Raw genomic sequence first — 11,451 nt, forward strand, 5'->3', positions numbered from 1 at the left:
CGGTCGGGCGCCGGCTTGGAAATGTGACCCTAGCCTTAGCTGGACTAAATCAACAACACAAGACTATCAACAATACAGCACAAATAAGGTCAAATAAGATCATGACAACCAGGTTTTATTAATTTTCGAACATTTCAACAAAATTTAACACTTGGGCTGACAAAACTTACACTTACAGGAGGTAGGTTAAAATCACATGTTTGCAGCAGATTAAAAAAACATTTAAGATACATGTCTGATGTAGATACTAAGTAACACATTTTATGCAAATGTAGATTGAACACAAAGGTTAACAAAAAAACACACGAGAAATACCAGCGTAGGGTTTTCACTGAAGACAACAAAGGAACACCACCTAACTTTCATTAGAATGTCTTTATAAAGTTTAGAATCCAAATGAGGTAGATTGTCTTCCCTGCTAGTGTCCTGCACGTAAGTTTGTCCTAATTTTAAGTTGTCACTACTATCTAGAGTGCGGTCTTGATAAAGTTTAAAAACCAATTGAGGTAGATTGTCACTACAATCTAGAGTGCGGTCTTGATAAAGTTTAAAAACCAGTTGAGGTAGATTGTCACTACTATCTAGACTTTCTAGAGTGCGGTCTTGATAAAGTTTAAAAACCAGTTGAGGTAGATTGTCACTACTATCTAGAGTGCGGTCTTGATAAAGTTTAAAAACCAGTTGAGGTAGATTGTCACTACTATCTAGAGTGCGGTCTTGATAAAGTTTAAAAACCAATTGAGGTAGATTGTCACTACTATCTAGAGTGCGGTCTTGATAAAGTTTAAAAACCAGTTGAGGTAGATTGTCACTACTATCTAGAGTGCGGTCTTGATAAAGTTTAAAAACCAATTGAGGTAGATTGTCACTACTATCTAGAGTGCGGTCTTGATAAAGTTTAAAAACCAGTTGAGGTAGATTGTCACTACTATCTAGAGTGCGGTCTTGATAAAGTTTAAAAACCAGTTGAGGTAGATTGTCACTACTATCTAGAGTGCGGTCTTGATAAAGTTTAAAAACCAGTTGAGGTAGATTGTCACTACTATCTAGAGTGCGGTCTTGATAAAGTTTAAAAACCAGTTGAGGTAGATTGTCACTACTATCTAGAGTGCGGTCTTGATAAAGTTTAAAAACCAGTTGAGGTAGATTGTCACTACTATCTAGAGTGCGGTCTTGATAAAGTTTAAAAACCAGTTGAGGTAGATTGTCACTACTATCTAGAGTGCGGTCTTGATAAAGTTTAAAAACCAGTTGAGGTAGATTGTCACTACTATCTAGAGTGCGGTCTTGATAAAGTTTAAAAACCAGTTGAGGTAGATTGTCACTACTATCTAGAGTGCGGTCTTGATAAAGTTTAAAAACCAGTTGAGGTAGATTGTCACTACTATCTAGAGTGCGGTCTTGATAAAGTTTCAAAACCAGTTGAGGTAGATTGTCACTTCTATCTAGAGTAGAGGCTGTTGTTAGTTGCACTCCAGTCATGCTTTTCATAGCATTTCGTATTTCTACACAGCACAGTTTACACATGGATGCCTCGCACAAACGACTCTCTTACCCTGTTTTCAAGAGTTTGGATCGCACTACATTTTGTTCCCGCGTCATAAAAATACTGTGTTCTACGACCTTGACTTTGTGTTCTGCGACCTTGATTCTAGTGATACAGGAACTTATACTGTGTTCTGCGACCTTGACTTTGTGTTCTGCGACCTTGACTCTAGTGATACAGGAACTTATACTGTGTTCTGCGACCTTGACTCTAGTGATACAGGAACTTATACTGTGTTCTGCGACCTTCACTTTGTGTTCTGCGACCTTGACTCTAGTGATAGACAAACTTCCGCCTCTTCTCGTGGTACTCCGCGTCGTTGAAGCAGTGGCGCATGCGCTCCAGCTCCTCGTGACGGTGCTCGTCCAGGATGGACCAGAGTGATGACGTCATGGCCTGCTTCCTCCGCAGAATCTCGCGAGAGTTGGCCCGCACGCGCAGACACTTCAGGTGGATCAGCGCGTTCAGCTCCTTCGCGTTGTCCCCGATCACATCGTCCAGCATGCCTGGGGCGGAGATGCATGACTTTAACACATGTACACCCGACCCACCTAAACCCAGACACACCCATGATATCCCCCAGACCCACCATCCATGCCATTTCTGTACCGCTGGCCCACCTAGCTTATGACATACTCATGATCATGCAGTAGACACACCCATTTCCCTAAACCACCCATGTCACTAACCCACCCATGTTCCCGTGGCCCCAACCCACGCATGTCCCTAGCCCACGGTCCCAAGCCCACAGATGTCCCAAACCCACCCATGTCCCTGTCCCACCCTTGTGTCCCTAACTTCCCCATGTCCCAAACCTACCCATGTCCCAAACGCACCCATGTCCCTAACCCACACGTTTCCCTAACGCACCCATGTCCCTAACCCACCCATGTCCTTAACCCACCCATGTCCCTAACCCACCCATGTCCCGAGCCTCCGTGGCCAGCACCGGCTGCAGCCGCGTGGTCAGTTCCTCCGCCATGGAGGTTCCCACCCTCTGCGGCAGGGAGTAGGTCCAGTACTCGGACCCGAAAAGCGCCATCTTGCGGTAGTGCGGGTTCAGCACCACGCCTGCGTGGCTCACGACCTGCGGAAAACATGGATGCCATCAGTCAGCTGACTGCAAGCTTTACTGTGTTTCCACTTTTTGTACTGTAGTTTTGCGAGGTCACGGCTTTCAGTGTATCGTGATCGAAGACAGAATAGACGATGTTGTTAGAGGGAAAAGATGAAAAGGAGAAGGAAGAAATTAAAAGGAGTGACGTGTAAATAATCCAAGACAAGTTTCTCTCACTAACAAACTAGTAGGCAATCTTCTGGTCGTGACAGGGAAGAGTGTGGTACATGGTGTTGAGGAATGAGAGAGATGGGGAAAGGAGGAGATATGAGAGAGGGGATGGAGGGAACTTTAGAGGAAAGGTTCTGTCGTGTTGGTTCCTGGGCTGCAGAGATGAAAGAGAGCAGAGGCAGAGATGAGAGAGAGGAGGCGGAGATGAGAGAGAGGAGGCGGAGATGAGGATGAGAGAGAGGAGGAGGATATGGTCTGTCCTATCCGTACCTCGTCTGCGGCGAGCGCCATCATGGCCCCTCCTGCTCCGGCGTTCCCCTGCAGCGCCGCGACCGTCACCTTACTGCGCATGCGGAATATCGCCTTCACCACGTCATCGATGGCGGTGATGTTAGCCCAGGATTCGGCGACGGCGCATTCGGCGTTCTCGATGACGTTCAGGTGGATGCCGTTGCTGAAGAAGTTATGCCTAAATATGGTAAAAATCAGCATGTTATGCCTAAATATGGTAAACATAATTCTAGGCCTAAATATGGTAAAAATCGACGTGTTATGCCTGAATATGGTAAACATCAACATACTATGCCTAAATATGGTAAACATCAGCATGTCACGCCTAAAAATAGTAAACACCATCATGTTACTAGCTTGTCTGGTCAGGTTGATAAGTTAGTGAGGTTAATGAGTTAGTAAAGTTAATAAGCTTGCGAATTCGACAGATTTAGCGCTCAACGGCCCAAGAGCGCGACCATTGCCTACAGAACCCGCTCCAGCCTCCGGCACTGCTCCGTAAGTTGATGAGTTAGTGACGTTGATGAGTTAGTGAAGTTGATGAGTTAACGAGTTAAAGCTCACCCGCCCATCAAGACGACCACAGAGCAGTCCGGGTCCTGCTCCACCGCCCACAGAACCCGCTCCAGCCGCCGGCACTGCTCCGTAAGTTAATGAGTTAGTTACGTTGATAAGTTAATGAGTTAGTAAGGTTAATGATGTTGATAAGTCAGTGAAGTGGATGAGTTAACGAGGTAAAGCTCACCCGCCCATCAAGGCGACCACAGAGCAGTCCGGGTCCTGCTCCACCGCCCACAGAACCCGCTCCAGCCGCCGGCACTGGTCCGTAAGTTAATGAGTTAGTAAGGTTAATGATGTTGATAAGTTAGTGAAGCTGATGAGTTAAAGCTCACCCGCCCATCAAGGCGACCACAGAGCAGTCCGGGTCCTGCTCCACCGCCCACAGAGCCCGCTCCAGCCTCCGGCACTGCTCCGTAAGTTAATAAGTTAGTTACGTTGATAAGTTAATGAGTTGATGAGTTAGTGAAGCTGATGATTAAAGCTCACCCTCCCATCAAGGCGACCACAGAGCAGTCCGGGTCCTGCTCCACCGCCCACAGAACCCGCTCCAGCCGCCGGCACTGATCCGTGCTCATCGCGCCGTTGTAGAAGTCGAAGTGCACGTAACAGACGCCGTCTTGGCGCGTCGTCCAAACGTCTTGGAACGTCTTGGGCCTGGCGCCGTAAGGAAGGGGCCCGCAGGGGGTGATGGGAAGGAGTGTGACGTCAGCTGAAGGCAGGACGGACGTGGCGGGAAGCTTCAGACTGGTCTTCTTTGGCGATGCCTGCGGGGGGGGGGGGGGCGAGGGGGTTTATAGTGGAAGCATCCTCATTAGATAGCTTTAAACAATGCATGCAGTTAGATATGCGAAGGTTTATAGACGTGACAGGTCGTTCGGTGTAATATAACCAGCTGCTGCCGCGCCGCGTGCCTGCGAAGCTAGTGTGTTACGCCGAATGGCGGTTATACCGACTATACAGATACAGATACAGCGTTACTGAAAGCACGTTAAGAACCACGTGCACACTCACCAATAAGGATTGATGATTATGAGGATCTGCATGGGGGGATGCTGGAAACGTATAACGATAACTTCAGGAAGGCGGCAACGCGACGCTTAATGGTATGTAAATTGACTTGTTCTTGCACCTGCGAACACCGAAACACCTGGGCGTGCCGTTGTGACCGAAGCGCAAGCTGGCGTTCTACTGTGCGATACACAGAATCTGTCGAGTTCGAGATAACAAATAACGTGCTTCTTAGAGTGAAAGCGACGCTTCACGAATAATTTACGGACAACGCTTAACGTGGAATTAGAGCGGGCCGGCCGGCTACAACTGACGGCGAATTAAGATAGCTCGCTACGCCTCGCGGAAAACTGCATGCAGATTCCAGACTTGTGACGTCACCTTTAGATGGGAAATCCAGACAGCGTCTTCTTCTCCACAGGCCACCAGGACAGCGCCGTTCCTCTTGGCGATGACGTCACCAGGGATGACGTCATGCGCCTGCTCCTTCTTCACGCGCCGCACCACTTCAGCGTCGCCTTCCACGCATGCGCCGAACAGCACGACCTCGTGCTGCTGCAGGTGACCTTTGACATTTGACAGACAACAGTCTTGGTTATCAACAACAAAGGGAAAGTGATCTCTAACCAGTTTATCTCGTTGAAGGTAGTGAAAGTTAAGACCTTAACATTTTGTGCATGTTACAACAACAATCCAGCCTGTTGGCTGCCATGCCGGCCACCGTTATGCATTTTGTATTTGTGAAATAAACCATCCATATACATAGGCTGAAAATAGTCAAATCTAGCCGACCTTTCTCGGGCAGACGGAGCCCGCCCAGCGCACCCGGCTGGGAGTCGCAGGCCCGCACGGCCCGCGCCACGTCCTCCGCCGCCCGCGCCCAGTCCACCTGCCGGTCTGCCGCCGTCAGCTTCCGCTTCAGCTCGCCGCGCACCTGCAACCGCAAACGACTCGTCATCATGACGTCATGCGTACGAGAACGCATCATCTCTCGTCCATATACTGTACTAGTTTAAAGTGTAAAAAAACGATAATTTTTGTGCCCAAAATTTACATTTTGCTAATAGTTTCTACCCAAACTAGAGCAAGGACAGCATTGCACTACTAGATAACGAAAAAGCGCCATGATTCGTTCTCAGTCTGAGGTTCGACCGCCTCTCACATTTCCCGCCGGCTGCTAGGATTTAGTGCAAACGTCTAATTTGTGCACAGACTAAAGCAGGGTCAAGGCGTCTTCTGTCTCTAAAGGAATCAAGTCCACTCGAAGACCACAACATGGTGTCAAAAGTAGGATCGATCGACCCTGTGGCAATGCTGCCCCAGCTGATAAAAGTCCAAGAACCGTACCTCGGGGTCCGTGAATAGTTGCATCAGGCTGGTATGGCACAGAATTAAAAGATTCTTTGTACACAAACAAGCGTCCGTGCAATTCTGACTGGTTCACAATGCACTGCAGCTATAGGTGTCGCTGCTAACAGATGCGATCCCGCTGGTTAAGTACTAGTACTTGTACATATACAGAGATAGCTATTCCGTACCTCGGGATGCGAGTAGTTCAGCGCGGTGGGGGGCACGCCTCGTTCCCAGGCTTCTACGGCCCCCAGCACGGCCTGCAGCGCAGCCTGGGCCACCTCCTTCCCGTACAGGCTGGACTTGGTCGCATGGCGGTTCACAGGAAATCTGCAGGTCGCCCAGATGTCGCCCGCGTCCATCTCATCGTCAGCCTGCAGTACCGTCACTCCCCACTCGGTGGCGCCCTCCTGCAATGTAAACATTGCAACAAAACACCATTGATGAAAATAGCTAGCCTCTACAAGGCCCCCGTCCTATCGCTGGGAAAATAGTAGAAATCGGCCGAGGTACTCCGCTATACAGGGAAGCTCCATTATCGATGGACGGAGAGTTCATTAGTTTTACACTGTTTGGTATTTTAAATACTCAGTTGTGTATTCACGGTAAACAAACTGTGATCTGCCTGAACAAACGTTACCTGCAGCGCCCAGTCGATGGAGGAGGGTCCCCGGTCCCCCGGGATGCCCGGATGTACGATGAGGACGGGTGGGGCGGGGTTATTGTCCAGGCCGACCGGGACTCGGGCGGGGTTGTTGTAGAGCCCGGGCGGGACCCGGCGGGTTAGGAACGGGCACAGCACCAGGTCCGGCCGGTCCGCCTCCACCGCCCGCGTCATCTCCTCGCCACGTGCGTCCTCGTGCACAGTCACGTGATGGCCGCGTGACGTCAGCTCCAGGTACAGCCGCTGCGACAGCCCGTTGAAGCCGTTGCACAGGAAGGTGACCTTCAGCGGTTTTCCCGCCCTTTTCCTCGGACCGGGGGCGGCGGCAAAGTCCGCCCACGGGAGGGGGGAGAACTCCGAGGGCTCATGGGAAGGCAAGTTATACAGGGATGCCTGTCGCAGTGGCGGCTGGGAAGACGATCCATGCTGCGATGACGTTGTAGTTGCGCGAGTGGTGGCCTTCTGCAGGGACATCACGGCCCGCCAGGTGGCGCGGGTGGTGACGTTTCTTAACATTTTTGCTGAGAGAAAACGACAAAGTTGGGATGGAATCAAGGACAGGCGACCTCGGAGCATGCAGTCGCTATTTTCCGATATTTTCTTTTTTTTTTTCAATTTACGCAATACATTTTCTCATTTTGTGTCTGCTTTGTAAGATTTACAATATGTTGAAAATTTGGGTGGAAAAGTTTAGTCCCATCTAGAAGTCACAGTTTGCGACAGCTGACTCCTCTGGCATGTCATTATCTATTTGGCCAATTTCTTTTTCGGACAGTCTGTTTAGAGACTATTACAGAATTATTAGCATGTGAAAGAAGAAGACGTTTGCATTTTCATGGAAGAGGTGTTATTGTTTTTGACGGGTATTGTTTAACCGGCCAACGGTGAAAGAATTATCGACATCTGTTCGCACCCAGGGGGTAACTTACGCAAGGTTTTCCCAGAGGGGGTATAAAGTTTTACTTGACTGTACCTTGAATGAATGAAGACCTTTATTGTACATTTTTGCCCCACTGGGCTAAGATAATCTCGGAGCAGATCTACACGGTGCACCGAAAATCGTATATGCTAGCTAGAGAAGCTCCAGTCAGCCGGGTAAGCTCCAGCCCGATTGGATTGAAGACTTCGGCAAAAAAAGGGAATAATTTCCCAGTAGATTAAGTCCACGGTAAGGTTAATATTTCGCCTGCGAGTGAGACCCTCCGGTGGCCAAACTTTCCTGGCACATAAATATTCTTTCTCTGGCCGGCGTGGTTGGATAGTCCGGTAGAGACTAGCCGCTCGCACAGAGGCGGGATAGCCTCCACCAGGCCTTCCTACGGGGGTACGGATCGTAGAATTCGGCAAAGAGGGGAATAAATTAATGATTGATTGAAGACCTTTATTGTATGTTCGTGCCCCGAGGGGCTGGATACAGGTCGTTTAACACAAACCTAACTAACATCTAAGTGACATATACAGTGAAATATGTACAGTACATTGTGTAAACATACATGGTAGAAGAAAGGGATAAGCTAAGCTAATCTAGTTAATAATTGATAACTAGCTGACTATTAGCCTCGAGAATCAGTCACGGGGAAAAGGACTCGTAAACGTGGGACTTTTATTTTCCACAGCTGCTTTCAAAGAAGAAGTCAAACCCCGCATTAGTATCGCGTATCGTAGATTATAGAAACTTATTTAGACTAGTAACGTAGTTGAATCTCCGTCATTTGTATCACATGTTTGCTTTATGTTTCACGTTATGTTCGTACATCGCCAATAATTGTTGTAAACTTGCCTGCGGGCATGAATTTGCAACTAACTTATTTTGATGTAAATTTTTCAGCAAAGCGGGCAACATCCGATAACATTTAGCCGCCCGTCACGAGCGAAATTGAAATGACGACGTCGATTTCTCTACACCCTACTTATAGTGATCTTTAATAATACGCCAGGTATAACCACAAAGTGGAGTTTCTTCTTCTTCTTTTTTACTGCTTAGCCTCATATCTGAGATTATCAGCAGTTGCGCATGGGTTAGATACAACATAAGTGTCCGGACCAAGTAAAACGAAGGGAAAATAAAGGAGAGGCGCTAAGGAACATAAACAACTGAATTTGTGAGTGCAAATGACAGGACAAGTGAATTTAGTGAGTTAGTAATACATGTATTTACATATATACAAGGACGTGTTGGGGTGGCTCAATGCAGCAGGGTCTTCCCCAGTTCGGTTTTGAACTGAGAGAGGGACCCTGCCTCCGCCACACCAGGCTCAAGTTCGTTCCACTCGAGTTTGAAACGCTGAAATATATCAATGGTGTCTGCACTTACCTGTTCTACACCTCTGGCTTGCTGCAAACGGTTCCTTTGTCCTGGTCGGAGCCTCAAGTGACACGTAATGATCACGTAACTAAAGACAATGAAAGATCCCAAAGTGGACCCATCCCGACTGTCCATCACAATTAGCCCAACAAAGGGTCGACCAATGGGAGTGGCCTCCTGTTCCAGTATTTGCGTTTCTACGTTAGGACGGAGGTGGGCGGGGCTACGGTAGCCTCAGTGGCAAACAACATACAAACATTTGGACCTCCGGAAGAAACCAAAACTTTCATTTTACACCGGGAGGCCTTAGAAAGACTGTTCCGTTTTAGTTTGTCTATTTTACACTTTTAGTACATAACGTAACCTGTTTTGCATTGAATGCTGCACAAAGACAGAGAGAGAGAAGAGACAGACTGAGAGATAGAGAGAGGGAGAGAAGAACATTAAGATACATATGAAGACGTACACAAAACAAAAAAATAAAAAGATACATAGAAAGAATAACAAAAGTAGCACAAAACTGAAGCGCATTTGAAAAAAAGGCGGCAACGCTTAATGGTATGCCTCCACCAGGTCTTCCTACGGGGGTGCGGATCGTAGAATTCGGCAAAGAGGGGAATAAATTAATGATTGATTGAAGACCTTTATTGTATGTTCGTGCCCCGAGGGGCTAGATACAGGTCGTTTAACACAAACCTAACTAACATCTAAGTGACATATACAGTGAAATATGTACAGTACATTGTGTAAACATACATGGTAGAAGAAAGGGATAAGCTAAGCTAATCTAGTTAATAATTAATAACTAGCTGACTATTAGCCTCGAGAATCAGTCACGGGGAAAAGGAATCGTAAACGTGGGACTTTTATTTTCCACAGCTGCTTTCAAAGAAGAAGTCAAACCCCGCATTAGTATCGCGTATCGTAGATTATAGAAACTTATTTAGACTAGTAACGTAGTTGAATATCCGTCATTTGTATCACATGTTTGCTTTCTGTTTCACGTTATGTTCGTACATCGCCAATAATTGTTGTAAACTTGCCTGCGGGCATGAATTTGCAACTAACCTATTTTTATGTAAATTTTTTAGCAAAGCGGGCAACATCCGATAACATTTAGCCGCCCGTCACGAGCGAAATTGAAATGACGACGTCTGTTACTCTACACGTGGACCCTACTTATAGTGGTTTTAATACGCCAGGTATAACCACAGAGTGGAGTTTGAAACGCTGAAATATATCAATGGTGTCTGCTCTTACCTGTTCTACACCTCTGGCTTGCTGCAAACGGTTCCTTTGTCCTGGTCTCTGTGGACTAGTCGGAGCCTCAAGTGACACGTAATGATCACGTAACTAAAGATCCCAGAGTGGACCCATCCCGACTGTCCATCACCTGACAACGGGTCGACCAATGGGAGAGTGGGCTCCTGTTCTAGCCTGTATTTACACAAGCTCTCAGCCGGAGGATACTGACCCCCAGTAACCTGTGGGTCAGTAACCTCCGGCTGAGAGCTTGTGTAATACAGGCTAGCTCCTGTTCCAGTATTTGCGTTTCTACGTTTGGACGGAGGAGGGCGGGGCTACGGTAGCCTCAGTGGCAAACAACATACAAACATTTGGACCTCCGGAAGAAACCAAAACTTTCATTTTCCACCGGGAGGCCTTATAAACACTATTTAGTTTTAGTTTGTCTATTTGACACTTTTAGTACATAACGTTTCCACTGAATGGACAAAGACAGAGAGAGAGAAGAGAGAGACTGAGAGATAGAGAGAGAGAGAGAGAGAAGAACATTGAAATACCTATGAAGACGTACACAAAACACAAAACTAAAAAAAATACATAGAAAAAAATAATAAATGTAGCACAAAACTGAAGCGCATTTGAAAAAAAATGCACGAGACTAAGCTATATATAAAATCGTTAACAAAGCCAAAGGTTGGGTTCATTTTACGTAAGTTGCATTGTAAAAAAGGGTAAAGCAGTCATCCTCAATTGAGGTGAAGCACGATGCTTTTTCAAATAGCTAGTGATAGTGCAATTCGACTTCGCTACGGCTCGCGTTTTGGGCCAAGCACACCGGGTCACCCCTACTCTTCTCGATAAGTGTGTTGGGTTCTTTTACGTGTTGAGGTTTGACGCTTGAGGCTTACACCCAAATCTCCCTCATACACGGGGCCGTCGGCTTTACGTCACCATCCGAAATGACGAATGCAATCCCGTACAACATGTCCGAGCTGAGCCGACCAGTCTTATCGGTTCCAACTCGGGCCCCAGGATCCACGGAATTTGATCCAGATGGCGAAGCAGCGGGGCTGTGTTACCGCTTGCGCCACGGGGACATGTACTTTGATTATACAATAAGTACTTACATGTTACATGTATGTAAGCTAGTGCAGGTAATAAAGTATCCAAGTATCCAATAACTTGTTCGCCCC

At 47.3% G+C, this 11,451-nt stretch overlaps 1 protein-coding gene across 5 annotated transcripts; it reads right to left on the reverse strand.

Annotated features, from left to right (window-relative positions):
• Positions 1–620: 620 nt before the first annotated feature.
• LOC136425360 (hydrogenase maturation factor HoxX-like) lies at positions 621–10,395 on the reverse strand. Of its 5 annotated transcripts, none has more exons than XR_010754010.1 (10): positions 9,023–9,109; positions 6,685–7,229; positions 6,233–6,454; positions 5,487–5,628; positions 5,076–5,260; positions 4,173–4,450; positions 3,105–3,303; positions 2,468–2,633; positions 1,750–2,052; positions 621–1,707 (listed from the first exon to the last, which is right to left on the reverse strand). XR_010754010.1 is itself a non-coding variant. In XM_066414213.1 (10 exons), the coding sequence occupies exons 2-9, from the start codon at positions 7,222–7,224 to the stop codon at positions 1,820–1,822; spliced, it is 1,965 nt and encodes a 654-aa protein (XP_066270310.1). In that variant the 5' UTR covers positions 7,225–7,229; positions 9,023–9,109; the 3' UTR covers positions 621–1,623; positions 1,813–1,819. The 5 variants fall into 5 exon arrangements, 4 of the variants coding, with proteins under 4 accessions (XP_066270310.1, XP_066270309.1, XP_066270308.1 ...); XM_066414213.1 differs by having other exon boundaries at positions 621–1,623; positions 1,813–2,052; XM_066414212.1 differs by having other exon boundaries at positions 621–1,686; positions 1,813–2,052.
• Between the last annotated feature and the right edge of the window lie 1,056 nt (positions 10,396–11,451).

The sequence above is a fragment of the Branchiostoma lanceolatum genome, chromosome 19 (assembly GCF_035083965.1).
Source record: "Branchiostoma lanceolatum isolate klBraLanc5 chromosome 19, klBraLanc5.hap2, whole genome shotgun sequence".
Lineage (NCBI taxonomy): Eukaryota > Metazoa > Chordata > Leptocardii > Amphioxiformes > Branchiostomatidae > Branchiostoma > Branchiostoma lanceolatum.